Raw genomic sequence first — 18,363 nt, forward strand, 5'->3', positions numbered from 1 at the left:
AATTGTAAAATGAGTCACCAGATGAGTAAAGGCACAGCCCAGTGTGGAGCGGAGTCAGCTAGCCCAGGAAAGACCAGGGTTCAATTCCTGCTCTACTCAGTGAGCTGGTGTCCTACGCAGTTAATGTAAGTACTGTTAGATATTGTCTTTACAAAAGATGTGCACAATTAATATTTATAAAAATGCAACGGTTCCTCATCGTGAGAGGGAATAGGACATTATAATTCCAGGTTGGTGGGCAGACATGGAACAAACGCATTCGGCCCTTCAAGACGATTCCTTCCACCGACCACTTACAAATTTGCTCCAGCGGGGATTTTACCCAATTTTTCTTTTCTCCCCCTTCCCCCACCCCAACCTCCACCGCCATCCCCATAGTATTATAGCACTGTACTAGAATCCTGCAAGATTCTCTCTGCCCACACTCACTTTAAAAGACTATCAAAATTAACACTACGCTCATTATATAGCTGTTGGATTTTTAGGCTTCCGATTTGTTTACTTGGTTCTGGAACATTTGCTACATCACTCCCCTCACTGGAACCTGCAAAATTCTTTTTTTTTAAGATTTTGGTTCTGGATAATGGTGGAGATGACTGACTGAGGCCTAACGAGTAATCCAGATTTATTAGTTGGTGGAATATTGGTTTCTTGAACAATAAGCATGTCAAAACAGTCAGCTATTCTGCAGCTTTGATTCCTCTTGCACGTGTCGAGGATTCCACTCTGGTCATTGGAAGATTCCCTCTTCTTGATATTAACTTGGTTACACAGCAATATCACTCTGTTAGGGCAAGTGGAACTAATTTTGAGCAAGAATTTTCATGTAACTATGTTTCTTTTATTATAGCTCATAAAAATATCAATGAATTTCATTTTAAATTCTGTGAATAATGGCGGCAATAATAATGGCGTTTGTCGAAGGTATTACAAATATTTGTGCATCTGTATAAGTTTTGAATAAGTTAAAAATGTACTGCTCTTTGGGTTCCGGAGAATTCTTTGATTTTACTTATGAAATTCCATAAACTGAGCATTAATGATTATGGAAAAGACCAGTGTACAGTAAACCTCACAAGTCATATCAGATGGGACCGTACATTTAATATGACTTATGCAAAGTATGAGTTATGTCAAACTTACATAGAATATAAACTCTTGAATGGGACTTGGACAGATGTATGTCTTAGGAAATTATACAATTTATACAGATCAGACTTTAGTGAGTTTTACTGTATTTTGAAAGCTGAAAGTTTTCAATGAGTTAAATATAAGAATCCCAGCTTTTCTTTTCTCGTTCTATGATAAATATGATAGATATGATAAATACCTTTCAGAAGTAAAATTATATTTTTAGCAACAAACCTTTGTGCAACAAAGCTGTTGTATATTCTAAAATATATACAGTATATTGATATTTGATACAGGTTGTTTCAAAGCTTCTAAAAAGGCTTGAAATGTGACTGCTGCTTCAAAATTCCAAATTGTTTCATGCAAACAATTTACTGGGGACCCTTACGTAGTGTTGGCAAACCATTTATGCTGACGTTTTACAGTGGCAGTCAGCCTTAATTTGATTTGCTAAAGATATTTTTCTGTACAGTGCAATTTAAGTGGCCTTCGCTGCTGCGTTCAGAATTTATCTAGTATATGTCATATTATAGTATCACAGGCTTAATGCATGTGTTCTAGACCTTTGCCCCTTCTGGTTTACATGATGTGATCCATCAGAAAGCTTTACACCTTAAGTTCTCCTGGTCACTTGATGTGTTGCTACCTTCGGGACTCTAGCTCTGAAAGCTGCTTTTATGTTAACAATATACACGGTATATAATTACTACAATGGACATGTATGGAATAGAGATTTGGGCAATGGCAATTTCTTAACCTCTAACCAGTACCCAAACAAATCAAATTTTACTTTTACAATTTAACATTCCTCAATTCCTGTGTTGCAGCCTTTTGTGGAGCTCTTGTGGAGTAGTGTGTTGATATCTGGGAGAAGCACTAAGGAAGAGATTTCACATGTTATTATTGGATCATGAAAAACAACCTTGTACACACCATGTGCTCATACTTACCTAAATATAGATATTAATTACTGCCTTTAACTCTCTCTGGCTACCTGCCAAATTGCTATGCCCTGACAAATTATGCATATTTCATTTTCTTCACTTCATTTCATCCCTCCAATAAACCCTGAGTTTTCCCAAACAAACAGGGCTGCACCAGCACTGTTCTGCAATGTCTGGTTGGTTTGGCTTTGAATTCTTTTCGCTCTATTTAGGTTTGGCTGAGAGTGCAAGCTCACCACACGTGAGCATATTCCAGCAAAGGAGGAGGCATTTGGTCCATCAACCCATTAATTGGCTCCCATGTTTCACCCATAAAACACACAGTAAATCCACTTGACAATATATTTTGTCAAGTGCTTTGACGACATATTAAGGTGCTGCATCAAATGCAAGGTTTAGTATTATTATTAAGGAAACGTGGGCAAGTGTTTGTACCTGATGTGCTTCTTGCTGGTTTGTCACTTAAATGATGGGCTGCAGTTTTTATTTGTAGAAGATGTAAAATCCCGGAGTTTTATGGATATTTTGCACTGCGGACTCATTTCCATACGTAGATGTAAAAATATTGTGAACTAAATCAAACCATATTGATCCTGTCAGAGTCTGACGATTGTTTATTGCACAGAGGTACTGGGTACAGACAGGTCTGCTATATCATGTCAAATCTTCACAGTTCAGTTTGGTCCATTTTTTTCTGTTTTTAATTCCATTAGGTAGAGCTTCTATTTAGGATTCAAGGCTGCTTGTTCTGTGTAAATTAAACTGGATTGGTAGGAGGGAGAGGAAACATACCCACTCACTCAATACCTGCCACCTTAACTCACCCAGAACTTAAAAGTTCAGTGTTAAGACTTAAACAACACTTATTATTAAGGAAAACTAAGGTAGATTTGATTTTCCTGTCACTGTTATGTAAAGGAATACTTGCACACAATCTATATACGGTAATTTCAAGCGGAACTCATATATTTTCAAATCAGATTTAGTTTTTGGTTTGTTTGAATATTCGAAAAATAATGGAATGGAGCAACAATGCTGCTGTATACTTTTTCTGACCCAGAACCAAATATAAATGGTATAAAATGACTCTTATTATTTGCCTTGATTCATTTCATTTTCCTCCCTAAACTTTCAATTTAAATTAGGCTCCAGTTGTCATGTATTGCGGTGTGATAAAGTACATTTTCTGCACTACGTGGTCAATTTCTCCACTTGCAAGCAGTACATTACACAGTACAAGTGTGATTTTCATCAGTTGAGCTGTTCAACTTCCTGCAGGGACAATTTACTACAACTGCAATTAAACCTGATTGTGTTTATTCACCAAATGTACATTGATTTGTCCTTTGGACTGTGATGCATTGTAAAGTTGTCCAACATGCAAGTGATTCTAAATTTGTTATTGGATTTGTACTTCAAGGTGTGAAATAATTGTTTTGTGGTTTACTTTAACTAGTGTTGAATTCTTAAAATGCTCCTTATTTGGTTGCACAAATGTTCATATGCATGTCTGTTGCAATAGTGCCACACTCAAACTAATCACACTACACCTTAGCAAATTTATTTTGTTATGTCTGTATTGATCTTATAGATATTTAATAAAAATCACCTTAAGTTTTGAATTCTTTGCTTTTTTTCCCCCCCTTTTGCCAGGTCTTTGGATTTTGTTGCCGTTTTCAGTAATTCTGCACTGTACTTTATAAGAAAGGAAACTTAAATATTTATAGCATTTTATCGCTTCAAAGAAACTTGCAGCACTTTACATGAATTGTTTTTTGAAGAGAAACAACAGCCATTTGTGGCACAAAGGCCCAACAGCCAATTTATCTGGAGGATTATTGGGAAGGATAAAGAAACACCCCATTGCTGCAGTACAGCACCTCACGAGTGACCACTGGATTGTCAGCCGAGAACCATGAACTCAAATCCCAATGTGAGGCTTGAATCCACAACCCTCAGACCCGGAGGCAAAAGGGCTACAAATTGATTACTAGATGTAGAATCAAAGCTTAATTTTAACACATATGCCTTTCTACCCCCAACCTCTGGAACTCCATCCCGGAGCCCTTCCAGCCTTGCCTCTTCTTGCCTCCTTCAAGTTTGTCTCAAGACCTTCCTCCAGTCATCTTCCCACCCCCACCACCCTTGCTCTCCACCTCTCCAACCCCCAGCTCGGGTGCAAACCCTTCATGGTGCAGTGAAGGTCCACTGGACCGTGAAGGGTTTGCACTCGAGTTGGGGGTTGGAATCAAGGGGTGAAGAGCCTTGGGACATCCTCCTGATTTGAAAGGCGCTATATAAATCCAAGTTGTTAACTGTAGTAATGGGGAACCACGAGTGCCCGACTGAGGTCAGCTGACTCAGCACAGGGCTGGGGATCAAAACTGGAACTGTCAAAATATCCAAATTAAAAACAAAAAAATCTTTGTAACATTAAATCACAACAAATAGATGTTTGTCTTTTTTTAACACTTTATTTTTAATGCAGTGGAAGTGTGCATTGTGCAGAAAGTGCTTGTGTGATTTTGTGTTTTTTTTTAAAAAAAGCCCTGGAATTTACATAGGAATGTAAAACACACTTCATATATTCTGCAACATGACTGCAAACATAACCAACTATTGTTTTACTACAAACCAGCAGACATCATGCAATCTTACAAGCCATTGTTTTCCAAAGCTATTACATTGAAACCATCAGATGGAGATAACCTTGTTGTAATCCATTATTTGTTTTAACCAATGAAAATGTCAACTGGGGCAAAATTTGCAGCATCTCTATAACTTGATACGAGGAACCCAAGATGAAACGGCAAAATTTATGTTCCTTAACACTGCCTGCAATCGGTGATTTCCTCCTCCACAGAACCTTTGCTCAACCCGGGTTCTATCCTTATTCTTTCCCGGGGTCCTGCTCAAATCTACTTTGCTAAAAGCATTACAGGAGTGGAAAATAGATTTATTTCATCTTCCAGGAAGCATCGAGAAAGGCAACGGGATTGAGTTCAGACACGGATCAAGTGACAAGATTCCTTAATGTTTCGTAATGTGTTCCTTATGTTATCAAAATCTGCAAACTATCTCAAAATCAGCCAAATAAATTCTATTTCTCTCCCCCCCCCCCCCCCCCAACTACCAACTAACCAACTCTATATTTTTACTATGTCCTGTTTTCTCTCCATGCCTCTTAATAACCTTATTCCTCAACAACGGGAAGAAATATTTTCTATGTTCCCTTGTTCTAGATTAATTTACCAGAGGGAAAAGTTCTTCCCTTTTGACTGTCATTTCCCTTTATTACTGTAACTTCAATCAAATAACACTTTAACTTCTACAGCGGAATGGAACAAACCCCAGGCATCTCAAATTGATAGCTTGATTTCAGGTTGTTTAACTACCTCCAAGGCTAAAATTTATTTTGCCAACAAAATACACAGTCACTACGGTCTATAGTAAATCACGTGAAGCACTTTGAGGCATCAATGATATGATAAGGTGCTATATTAAATGCAAGGATTATTATTCCATATGTGGGGAATCCAAATTGAGTGCAATGTTCCATTAGGACTATATCTATTTCTTTGTTTAGGATTTCTTTATTAGGATTAGTCCGGTGGCTGGTAGTCCTAGTTGTTAGACATCTCTTGCGGGAAACTTTAGAATTGTAATGTGTACCTTTTCCAATGAGCTACTGTTTAAATTGTTTTATTTCCGCCTGGCACAGTGACGTGGAGTTTATAATGGATGGCTATTAATGGTAGGCTTCTCTTTCTGTTGATCCAAGAGCCTGATAGACTTGTCTGCGTTGCTCACGTTCCTGATCAAGGTTTCCAATCTCCTTTTAAGTTTCTTCTGATCCTCCAAGGCGCAGCCTATCATTATGGCTTGAAACTTCTGATCGACCGGGCCAGGCAGAGCCTCTGAGGTGCAGGCATTATGCATGGCCATAAGACGATCCTTCGCACTGCCCAAGTCTTTGAGGATCTGGTTAGCGATCTCATCGATCAAGGCGGTGGCTTTCCCCAGGAATTCCTCCTGCTGAGGGCTACGAATGATCTCCAGGGAAATGTTAACAGTTAGAGTACGGTCCAAGAGGCGATTCGCTGTCAAATTAAGTTCTTCCCTTTCCCCTGTTTGAAGACGAATATCAAATGATGAACGAAAATGTTTACAACTTTCTAATTCAATGAGAACGATGCACAAGATGCCACTGATAGGAGCAGATCTTTTGATCACTTCCTCTGCCTTTTCTCCCTACACCTTCATGCCACATATCTATCCATCTGCTCTTTAAATGTCTTGATTGAGTGATTGATTGATTCTGTCTCTATTGGCCTTCTGGAGAAGAGCATTCGACAATTAATACAGTCAATCCATTTTATAGTCTGTGAAGCGCTTTGAGATGTCTCAATGACGTGGTAGGGCGCTGTATCAAATGCAAGGATTATTTTTATTATAAATCTGCTTTGATCAGCCAGGTGTCTGACATATGTGGAAACCCATCATGATGCTTAAGGGCACGCAAACCAGAGTTCCCTGCAGCCCACCTACACGTGGCCATTCCTGTGTATTTTATCCTGTGAATTCTCCAAATAAGTCACCTAATCTAATTCCATAATAATTGTTTCTACAATTTCTTTGATATTCCCCTTTAAAATAATGAGTGAGTGAATAATCGAGTAAGAGAATTCCACATTCCACCTTTTGTCGAATTATTTTTTCTAAGCTCTTTAATTCCTTTAGTGATTACGTTACAGTTTACAGCAGAAGTGCAGTTCAAGAGCCACAGTTAAAACATAACAGCATAATATTTGCAGCACATAATAAGGCCATTCAGCTGATCGTGTCTGTGCTGGACTCAAAGAGCCATTCAGTCCTATTCCCCCCTCGCTCCCTACTTTTCAAACCTGCCTCAACATTTACTTCTTTGACCACACTTTCGGTCGTCTCCATCCCACCACCCCTTTTCACCTCTTCCCCTGGCTCAGGTGCTCAGCCAGCTGTGGGAAGTTATTATTAATATCCTTGTAATTGAAGCAAGCGCCAGTAAATAAAGGGCATTAATATACTGTAATTTTTCACCGAATTGAAGATAGTAATATCTAAGTGGGGCTAGTTTTAGGTGAAGAGGCTGCATTGTATGATGTTAAGCACCATCGTAACTCAAGCACAGTGTCACTTTGTTAAGTCACTCAACACATGAAGACACTCTCCAAATATAGGTGAACTGTGTTTACTCAAGCACTCACCATCACTAATATTCCTCATTTCTTGGCTGCTTTGTACACTCTGGATCAGCTCCAGCAGGGACTCCTTCTCTTGTTCTATGGAGATTGCTGCTTCACGCATCGATTCAACCCTGAGACAATCACATTGACATTATTAACAGTTATGGAAGAAATAATGTAAAGTCCTGTAGCGTAGTGGTTAGCACACTCACCACACAAGCCAGAGGACCTGGGTTCTATTTCCAGGCAGAACAAAACCTTAGTTAAGTTCCTGTTTACCTAGTTGGAACCTGGTTGTTAGTCGATTGGCGGATAACTTTCCAGGTGTAATAATCCCTTAAAATAAAGAATTTGGTCACTTAATCCACGACTGTTTGTGGGACACTTTTGTTTCGTCCACAAAATACACAGTCAATTGACTTTACAGCATATTCTGTGAAGCACTTTGAGATGTCTCAACAATGTGACAAGGCGCTATATCAAATGCAAGGATTATTATAAATAAAACAGACCTTCAGAAATTAACTTTCACAACTTCATTGGGCTCTGCTGGAGGGAACAAGTGACACAGTTACAGGGTAGCCCCAGTCTGCTGAACACAGGACCTGGGACTCAGAGTCCTATATTGACACATACAGGATCATTTGCGCTTAGTGACCTACACCAATAATAATAATAATAATCCAGGTATTTAATATAACCAATATGTTTCAAAGTTCTTGATGGCTAATTGCTGTAAATATAGTGACTGAGTATTTTGTAGGCAAATGCAGCATCTATATGTAATCACTGTAAGGTCCCACACACATCCACAAATGATTAATTTATCAAAATAATAATAATCCTTGCATTTGGTATCGCACTTGATCACATCTTTGAGGCATCTCAAAGCGCTTCACAGAATATACTGTAAAGTGAATTGACTGTATATTTGTGGGCGAAACGGGGCAGCCAATTGAAACCTGAAGGATTCTTGGTCAACAACACCAGATGATCCACTCCTCTCTTTGAATTGTGCTGCATGAATAAGCAGATGGGACCTTGGTTTAAAGTCTTGTTCAAAGGATGGTCCCTCTCAAACTCAGCCCTCCCAGGCATTGCACTGGTCAGTCTAGACTATGAGCTCATAAGATCATAAGAACTCCAGTTCCAATGTGTATTTCTGACTCAGAGGCACGAGTGATACCAACTGCATAGGCCTTCACCTCTTGAGAGTTGTGTGAAGGTTCATGCTTTCTTCTGTGTACCAACAGTTCCCACTACGTGCACTATATAGCAATCAGATACTTGAATTTTATGATCTCCTTTGCTCTGGGGAGCTCAGGCCCATTGTAGTAGCTCTTACTACAAACAAACAGGAGCATGCAATGCACACACACAGATAAGCACACTACTAGGACACATGGTAGAACAAGAAACTGCAAATAGTTTGAAAAGGGAAATAAACAACTTTTTGTCACGTAAAAAGGCTTCGAGGTTTGTAAATTTATAATAATGGTAATTATCTTTGCATTTGATATCATGCATCCTTGGGGATGAGCCTTGGGACATCCTTCCGACGTGAAAGGCGCTATACAAATGTGATCTTGTTGTTGCATTGTCACAATGTTGAGACGTCTCAAAACGCTTCACAGGAAACACTGTAAAGTGCAGTGACTGTATTTTGTGGACAAAAGCCCACACAGCAATATCACACAATCATGGAGTGAGTGACCAGTTTTATTTGGGGGATTGTTGGCCAGAACACCGGAAGAAATGCCCTTCACTTTTCGAATAGTACCATGGGATCTTTAATATCCAGCTGAACAGACAGATGGGATCTCAGTTTAATGTCTCATCCGAAGGACAGCATCTCCGACAATGCAACACCCCCCAGCGCTGCATTGGAACATCAGCTTAGACAATGCGATTCCAAGTCTCAATGTTGGGCTTGAACCCACAACCTTCTGACTCAGAGGCAAGAGTACTACCACTGAACCAGGTTGGGAAATTGGATGGGCAGGCTCGCTGAATCAATGGCCTAAACCTGCCTCACTCATATGGTAACTGCTATATATATTTCTTCTGCTTCAGCTGAGTACAGCTAACTCAGCTGGAGACTGGAGATTGAACCATGGAATATTATGTTGTCTGGGATATTTTCTTGTCTGGGATATAGAATCATTGAAATTTATGTCAGAAAGAGACCATTTGACTGGCTCTCAGAATAAGATGTTCATTCAATTCTACTGCCCTGCCTTATCTCCAAACCACTTCAAGTCTCTATCATTCATAAACCTACTTATTCCCTCTTAAAATCCATAATGTGAAGTCCTGCAGCTTAGTGGTTAGAGTGTACGCCTCTCGACCGAGAGGACCTGGGCTTGATTCCTGGCAGGGCGAAACATTGGGCAAGTTTCCTTACTACGCTCTCCTCTGTTTACCTAGCAGTAAGTAGGAATCCGGTTGTTAGTCAATTGGCGGATTTCTTTCCGGGGTTAATAATCCCTCCAAAAAATAAACTATTTGGTCACTCAATCCACGATTGTTTGTGGGACACTGCTGTTCGCTGCTGCGTTTCATCCAGAAAATATACAATCAATTCACTTTACAGTGTATTCTGTGAAGCACTTTGAGATGTCCTGAAGACGTGATAAGGCGCTAAATAAAATACAAGGATTATTATTATTATAATAGACTCTGCTTCCAATTCCTTGTCTGCATGGCTGCTTTCACACTATTCTTGGGGGGTCAGCCAGGTGTCTGACACATGCGGAAACCCATTACCGTGCTTAAGAGTATCTAAACCAAGCTGAGCATTCCATGCATCCTACCTACATGTAGAAATTCCAGAGATAGATTGCTGGAAGGATGGATTCTGCTTACCTAATTCTGGAAAGTATTAGGCGCAGGTTGACCAGAGCCAAAGATTGGGGACCTGGAGTTTGTGTTGGGGTAACTGCTGGAGTCTGACCAGCTAAAACTGCATTGCTTGCCATTGATATTGCTGTTCGGCAAGTTTTCCCGCTACTTGTCGCACTAGAACCACGCTACCCGTTAGGTCTTTGGCTTGCAACAACAACAACAGGATTACATTTGTACAGCGCCTTTCACGTTGGGAGGACGTCCCAAGGCGCTGGACAGAGTACAGCATTACAGCGTCTCAGACCCAAGCTGTAGTTGGGGGGGAAGGAAGGGAAGGGGAAGGGGGGTGGCCGATGGCATGGTCGAAGAGGAGGGTCTTGAGGCGGGACTTGAAGGAGGCTAAAGAGGGGGCGAGGCGGAGTGATTGGGGGATAGAATTCCAGAGGTTGGGGGCAGAGTGGCTGAAAGCTCTCCCGCCAATGGTGGGGCGGGTGGGTCAGGGGACATGGAGCAGGCCAGAGCCGGCTGAGCGGAAGGAACGGGCGGGTTGGTAGGGGGTTAGGAGGACACAGAGGTAAGGTGGGGCGAGGCAAGGATAACAGTAGCTGGTTGGGAAGTGTCCCTGCTCCCAGTGACTGGTCTGCTCTTCCAGATCCTGCCAATGTCATCAGCAGTGCCCTGGAATACTGCGGACCTGCCCGGCTTATGAACTGGACCACAGAGACCGCCAGCCAGAGGGCTGACTCGATTCCCACATTCGATTGCCAAAAGTGTCATCTCGTTTGCCCCCTTACTGACTTGGCGCAAATGAAGAATCGCCAGGTTTTCTCTCACAATCTCTCGCAAAGCCACGAGTAGAGGCTAACCTTTCTTATGGGGATGTGGAGGGCAAATCAGCAAGTCAAAACAACAGGAGCATTGCAGCTACAGGTGGTACGTGATTTAGGGAATCCTTTCAAAGGAAGACAGAAAAAGAGCAATTGCAAAAGGCAACAATAGAGAAACATACCCACGTGGGAAGAATCTTAATATAATAATAATAATATAATAATAATCCTTGCATTTGATATAGCGCTTTTCACGTCGGGAGGACGTTCCAAAGCACTTCACAGAACACACTGTAAAGTGAATTGACTGTATATTTGTGGGCGAACGCGGCAGCCAATTGCGCACAGCAATGTCCCACAAACAGTCGTAGATTCAAAATGACCAATTTATTATTGTTTTGGGTTTTTGGAGGGATTATTATTAGGCTCTATGTGGAGTAAGGAAACTTGCCCAAGGTTTCGCCCTCTGCCTGGAAATGAACGCAGGTCTCTCGCTTGCAAAGCGAGTGCTCTAACCACTGAGCTACAGGACTCTGTTTCAGTTCTATTGAAACCCCAGACAACAAGTATATGTCATCAGACCACTGGTCTGGAACAGAGGTCTGGCTCAATTCCGATATTCCGTTGTCAAGCATTGGAGCCAGTTCAGCTCCATTGAGTCCCCACTTTCACAGTAGAACAATGTGGCTTTATTAATTGAGCTATTGGGCAAAAAAGACAAAGCGCTAAATCCAACACAGTTAGCATTCATACAGCGCCTTTCACATCAGGAAGATGTCTCAAAGCACTTCACGCAGCTTGCCGGGCAGCCAAACTGGGGGGAGGGAGAGAGATAGAAAGGATGAAGGGAAAGATGACAACAACAACAACAACTTTCATTTATATAGCACCCTTCATGCGAGGTGGAGTCTTGGAGAGCTTAAAAGACCAAAGTAGCGGTTAAAGAGGTACTGTATATCTTAAGGTGAGTTTTAACAATGGGGAGGAAGGGGACAAGTCAAAAGGACTCTGGGATGGAGTTCTAGCAAGTGAGGGCAGAATGGCTGAAAGCTCTCCCACCTACTTAACAAGGAATTAGAAAAATACATGAGGATAAATACTGATGTGGAATAAGCATCATTGCTTATCTAACTAGGACTACCCTAGCCATTAGGATTTTATTTTAATAGGAACAATAATCCCTGCATTTGCCGAACGTTTCGCCCAGGCCGGACGAATATTAGGCAAGTTTCTTTACTGAACACACCCCGGTTTACCGAGCAGGGAGTAGGAACCCAGTTGTTAGTCGATTGGCAGATCGCTTTTCTGGTGGTAATATTCCCTTCAAAATTTTCTTAAACAAACAAGCAAACAAGTAAACAAATAAATTGGTCGCTGAATCCACAAATATTTGTGGGACTCTGATGTGTGCAATTGGCTGCTGTTTTTCGTGCACAAAATATAACCAATTCATTTGAGTATATTCCGTGAAGCACTTTGTGATATCTCAAAGACATGATAAGGCACTATATCAAATGCAAGTGTTATTATTATTCCCGCCCAGGAATTGAACCCAGGTCTGTCATCAGCCCTGGAGTAACGAAGACCTGCCTGGTTTGTTATGTGTTAGTCGTATAAAATCTGACTTATGGATAACTTGTGTTTTGCGTAAGTCATAGTAAATGTGATTATTTGGACTGATATGATTTATGCGAGTGTAGCTGAATTCGATAGCCGGTCAACTTAACTTGGGAGCTTTCTCCAAATAAACCTTCACCTGAACTAACAACAACCCCCAACACTAATGTGGGATCATACAAAATACAAATCAATTTAATTTTTAATTTGTTTTTTTTTAAAATTGGTAACATCTGACGTAAGATAAGAGAATATAAGCATTCAGTGAGATTAGAAAGTAAGTGGGGCTTGGCGTTTCTGTAAAGCCACTGTGAAAACCAGCAAGTGAAATCACTAACTGGAGCATAAGGCAAAAAAGGTCTTGTCTAAAAATAGGCACAAGAAGCACTTCTCAGTATCACAAGAAGCCTCGCTGGATGCAGAACTATCTTTAGGTTTCTTACCTCTTTTCCAATAGCTCTTCTTCACGTCTATTTGTGGTTAACCACTGAGAGAGCAACAAGCCTTGAATTGCTTTTTTTTTTGTCTCTCTCTCTCTGAGCTAGTTTTATAAACTCCATGGGGGATGAGGGTGTTAAACAAATAAAATAGAGCAAATAACACAACAGCAATGAACAGTGCAGTCTTTGGCAACACTGGATTGAGTGAGATCATTAATAGCACAAGGCAACAGCACAAGAATTGCACAGTAACGTCTTAGTGACATGTCCTTTCACACTGCATTCATTCCAAGGCAGTGCTCGGGTGCGATACTGTGTGTGTGTGTGTTTGTTTGTGTCTTGGGAGAAGAAAGGAGGAATTGCCACAATCACAACCGTTTTCCTTACCTTATTCTAAATCATCTAAAATTTCCAGCAGTCTGCCAGATCGGGCTGCCATGGAGATGGAACGACAGAATTTATTCTCGGGATCGCAGGCTCTACCGTTTATTTTAAGCTGTGCCATGGCTCTGTGTTGCTGTTCTGCTGCAAGAGTGAGAGTCGAGGTCTGAGCGTCTGATCCAAACCACCCACTTCTCCTTCCTTGCTTCCCCGGGGAGGGAGCTGGTGTGAGCTCAGTCACACACACACACACACACTGCTGCGCTGTGCTGTGCTGTCCTCTGTTCGCCACAAACCTTTGCAGCATTGCCAAACATGGGCATTGCCAAACAACACCACACTTTCACCTGTTATTATGCAACCGACCGATTCGTCTGATCATTTCTTGTACTAAAATTTATAAATGTATTTTTTGGTCAGCCTGGTGTCTGACACATGTGGCAATCCATCAAAATAATAATAATAATAATAATAATAGTAGAAATCCTTGCATTTGATATAGCGCCTTATCATACCTTCAAGATGCTCCAAACCCTTCACAGAATATACTGTGAAGTGAATTAACTATCTTGTGGGCGAAACACGGCAACCAATTGCGTACAGCAGTGTCCCACAAACTCTCACATCTCACATATACAGGGAAATTCCACAGATACTGAACCTTTTTGTTTAGATGTTCAACTAAAACAATTTCAGGATTCAATGGCGACTGCTGGCTTGTGCTCTCCTCTCACCCTGAGGGCGGAAGATGGGGCTGTTTATGTATGTGACATTCATTTCCACGATGCGATAATTGGGAACAAAGTGAAGAGAGTCCTTTAAATTCACTGCTCTGAATATATTGATCTGCCTTGTGTATCGGCAGCTCAATTGACTCGTAATCCCCCAGATAAAATTGGTCACTCCCTTAAAAACTCTTCTGGGGGACACTGCTGTGCGAAATTGGCTGCCGCCTTCACCTGTTCGCTACTGGTGGTGTAGCTAAGGAATGGAAATTTGGGTGGGCACCAACTTATAGTGGATGAGCAGTGACTAAATTTCCAATAGCGGCTACGTTCTCTGTGAGGGGAAGAGATGGAGCAGAAGGTATGATGCAGTGGCATAGCTAGGAATGGAAATTCAGTCATTGCCTATAAATTGGTGAGAGGCGAACAGGAGATATAATAATAATACTAATACTGATAATAATAATCCTTGCATTTGATAAGAGCGTTTTCACGTCTTCTCGACGTCTCAAAGTGCTCCACAGAATAGACTGTAAAGTGAATTGACTGTATATTTGTGGACGAAATGCAGCAGCCGATTGCGCACAGCAGTGTCCCACAAACAATTGTGGATTGAAATGACCAATTTATTATTGTTTTATTTTGAGGGATTATTATCAGGCGTGTGGAGTAAGGAAAGTTGCCCAAGGCTTCTCCTGCCAGGAATCAAACCCAGGTCTCTCGTTTGCAAAGCGAGTGCTCTAACCACTGAGCTACAGGACTCCACGATATGAGCTAACATGGAGAGCAGCTTGTGTACTCTTGCGCACCAAGCTCCGCAACCCCATCACTCCCACCTTTGCCACATCCCTCAGAGGATCGAACTCAAGATCCTCATCCTCACTTTCAAGCCCATCCATGGCCTTGCCCACTCCTACCTCGCCGACCTGCTGACTCCCTACCAACCTATCTGTTCAGCAGGCACCGGCCTGCTCAATGTCTCCCGCCTGACCCGCTCTACCATTCGGTGGCCGGGCTTTCAGCCTTTCTGCTCCCACACTCTGGAAGTCCATCCCACAATCCCTTCGCCTCGCTTCTTCCCTTGCCTCCTTCTAGGCCGGTCTCAAGACCCTCCTCTTCGATCGTGTCTTCAGTGGCCCTCCCACCTCTTTGCCTTCCCTCAACACCACCCCTTCCCTATGCTCGGGTCCTGACCCCTGACCATCCAGCACCTTGGGACGTTCTCCTGACGTGAAAGGCAGTCTCTTAATGTAATTTTGTTGTTGTTGAGCAACGGGTGTGCCTGGGTGCTAATTGGCTAAGTGGTCATTGCTCGCCCATGGCTAGGTCCTTGGTCATTATGCTTTACGGTAAAATCCTTTAAGTTTTGTGCAGCGCTCCGAGACGCTATCCTGCATGAAGGTGTCATAAAAATGCAAGTTGTTGCTTGTTATTTGAAATGCAAAGATTATTATTATTATTTTAAATGTTCTGGACCTTCAACAAAAGAGGGTAATAATATGTGGGAGAGCTGTGGGAAGGAAAGAGTCCTTTTCCAATTGCTTGGCAAATGTACATCATCTGTGTTTGAGCTTATAACTGGAAATGTAACTGCCCGTTGACAACCCGTTTCCTTTTATGGGAATGAAAAATTAAATGGGAATCTGAAACAATAAAGCAGAAATGCTGGAAAACCACAGGCTGTAAAACATCTGATCCAGAAAAATAAATGATGTTGAGATCACAGCTCCCACCCCCATTCCCTCATTTGAACTCCCGACAACCCCCGTCCCCCCGTGAAGGGTCGTTCGCCTGAGTTATTTTCAATGAAACATGGGAGGATGGAAAACAGAGGATACAGAGAGAAAATATCAGAAGGAAGCCAAGGTTTGCAAATTGCAGCTTGGGCCTTAAACCTCGTAACGTATTTCTTTGACCGAACTTTCAGTCTTCTTTCCTCTCCTCACCCTCCCACCCCTCTGCCCCCAAGACCCCACCACAAATTTACATTGATACATTGGGAGGACCCAACTCCCACTCTCAGCTCTGATATCTAGCCTGAATTGCCTAGCGTTTTTTGAGACATCCTCCTGAAGTGAGACACTACAGTGATTGAGAGCAAATTGTATTGTTTAATAAAGATTTAAAAAGTATGGACAGTGCTCTGGGACGCTACCCTGCGTATGGGCGCTATATAAATGTAGGTTGTTGTTGGATGTAAGCAAGCAGATTATAATGAACCTTGTCTATCTCCTTTTCTATAATTATTCATAACTTTGTATTATGGTCAGACATTTAAATCCCTGACCTGCTCTGATTCACTGCCCACAACTGGGTCGAGCAGTGCTTCTCCTCATGTTGGATATGATTAAGTCTGGTCTGAATGGAATATTCTGGACGCCTAAAAGTCATAGCCTTGCAAAATTTGTCACACTTTACTCGCATAATTGTTTGTGGGACCCACAAAATACAGTGAATTCACTTTACAGTATATTCTGTGAAGCGCTTTGAGACGTCTCAACGTGATAAGGCGGTGTATCAAATGGAAAGTTTATTATTATTATGAAAGGCCACGGCGGCAAATTCAATTGAGGATGTTTAAAAGGGAGATAGGTGCTTAGGATGCAAGGGATTATTAAAGAATATTAGGAAAAGACAACAAAACGGGATCAAAAAAAACTTTCATTTATATAGTGTCCTTCACAGGATAGGGTCTCAGAATGCTAAAATGGGATTAATGACCTGCTGATCCGTTAAAGTGCTATGATCTAATAAAGTGGCGAAAAAGTCTTAGTGAGTTAAACTGGAACCAAAAATTAATCTGGATTACCACGCAACACAAATATTCGACTTTTAAAAATATTTAGCTATTTATAGAGGTACTGTACACAGAGCCTTGCAAATGTTTCTATTTCCTTTTCACGTATATATCCAATTTTGAAATAATAATGATCCACGCATTTGATATAGATTTGGGAGGATGGATTGTTTGATCAGAGGCAACAGAGGGAGCCCTGATCACAGAGAGAGAAAGAGAGGATATGTGGTTTACCTTGTTGAGGGCTATCTCAACACAAAAAAATTACATCTGCATAGCGCCTATCACGTTGGGAGGACTTCCGAAGGCGCTGAGGGAGTGGCAACACAGCGTTCATTGGAACAGAGGGTTGAGGAAGCTAATATAGATTCTGCCTCAATCACCACTCCCAGTAGGGCATTCGACTGTATGAAAAAAACAACCTCCTCATCTCCGTCTTCGCTCTTTAAAATTTAGGAGAGGGTTTTGATAGTCGTCAACAGGGAGAAATTATTTCCATTGGTCAGTGTGTCATTGACTAGTGGGCATTAATTTAAAATAGTTAGTAAATGAGTGGTGGTTGTGGCAGAACCTATTAGCTTCCAAAAGGAAACAGCGTTGCTACCGAAAAGGAGTAAACTACAGGAATAATATTATAATCCTTGCATTTGATATAGTGCTTTATCACATCTTCAAGACGTCTCAAAGCGCTTCACGGAATATACTGCAAAGTGAATTGACTGTATATTTTGTGGGTGAAACGCATCAGTCAATTACGCACAGCAGTATTCCACAAACACTCGCGGATTGAAGTTACCCATTTATTATTATTTTTCAAAGGAATTATTACCCCCAGAACAGCGATCCACCAATTGACTAACAATCAGGTTCTACTTACTGCTAGGTAAACAGAAGCGTGTGGAGCAAGGAAACTCACCCAATGTTTAGCCCTGCCGGGAATCAAACCTAGGTCCCTTGCTTGCTCGGCGAGTGCTTGAATCCCTGAGCTACAGGACTCCACAGGAATATGGAGAACAGGCAGGAAAATGGGACTGAAAGGATTGTTCTTAAAAGAGCCAACACAGAAATGATGACCTGTAAATTTCTATGCTCCTTAAAAACCCATCTTAACTGCATCTATGGTCACCTCACTTTCCGCCCTCGTCTTTGCTCAACGTCCAACCATGTCTCTGTGAAGTACTCTTGGAGACTCCATGCTACGCGAAGTGTGTTATATAAATAAATGCTAGTTGTTGTTGTAGTTGTTGTTTAATAATGGAGGCCAGCATAGCAAAATCGAGATGCTCACTTGATTTGTTTTCAATTAGTAAATAATCCCTGCATTTGATAATAACAATCCTTGCATTTGATATAAGCCCCTTATCACGTCTTCGAGGTATCTCAAAGAGCTTAACAGAATATACTGTAAAATGAATTGACTGTATTTTGTGGG

At 41.4% G+C, this 18,363-nt stretch overlaps 1 protein-coding gene across 2 annotated transcripts; it reads right to left on the reverse strand.

Annotated features, from left to right (window-relative positions):
• Positions 1-1,568: 1,568 nt before the first annotated feature.
• Positions 1,569-13,656, reverse strand: bag2 (BCL2 associated athanogene 2). 2 transcript variants are annotated; one of them, XM_042333232.1, is made up of 4 exons: positions 13,420-13,656; positions 7,322-7,436; positions 5,848-6,202; positions 1,569-1,626 (listed from the first exon to the last, which is right to left on the reverse strand). In XM_042333232.1, exons 1-4 carry the CDS (start codon positions 13,531-13,533, stop codon positions 1,569-1,571), a joined length of 642 nt encoding a protein of 213 aa, XP_042189166.1. In that variant the 5' UTR covers positions 13,534-13,656. The 2 variants fall into 2 exon arrangements, with proteins under 2 accessions (XP_042189166.1, XP_042189167.1); XM_042333233.1 differs by lacking the exon at positions 1,569-1,626 and having other exon boundaries at positions 5,555-6,202.
• Between the last annotated feature and the right edge of the window lie 4,707 nt (positions 13,657-18,363).

This window comes from Callorhinchus milii, unplaced genomic scaffold (assembly GCF_018977255.1).
Source record: "Callorhinchus milii isolate IMCB2004 unplaced genomic scaffold, IMCB_Cmil_1.0 Scaffold3, whole genome shotgun sequence".
NCBI classification, from domain to species: Eukaryota; Metazoa; Chordata; class Chondrichthyes; order Chimaeriformes; family Callorhinchidae; genus Callorhinchus; species Callorhinchus milii.

What these genes read in the sequence shown, in the direction of transcription:
- bag2 (XM_042333232.1), bottom strand. Translation starts at nt 13,533, where the DNA reads ATGGCACAGCTTAAAATAAACGGTAGAGCCTGCGATCCCGAGAATAAA. An exon ending in AATGAGGAATATTAGTGATG is followed by an intron (nt 6,203 to 7,321) that starts GTGAGTGCTTGA and finishes GTCTTCAAACAG; the next exon opens with GGGAAAGGGAAGAACTTAAT. An exon ending in TCTATCAGGCTCTTGGATCA is followed by an intron (nt 1,627 to 5,847) that starts ACAGAAAGAGAA and finishes TTCTGAACGCAG; the next exon opens with CAGCGAAGGCCACTTAAATT.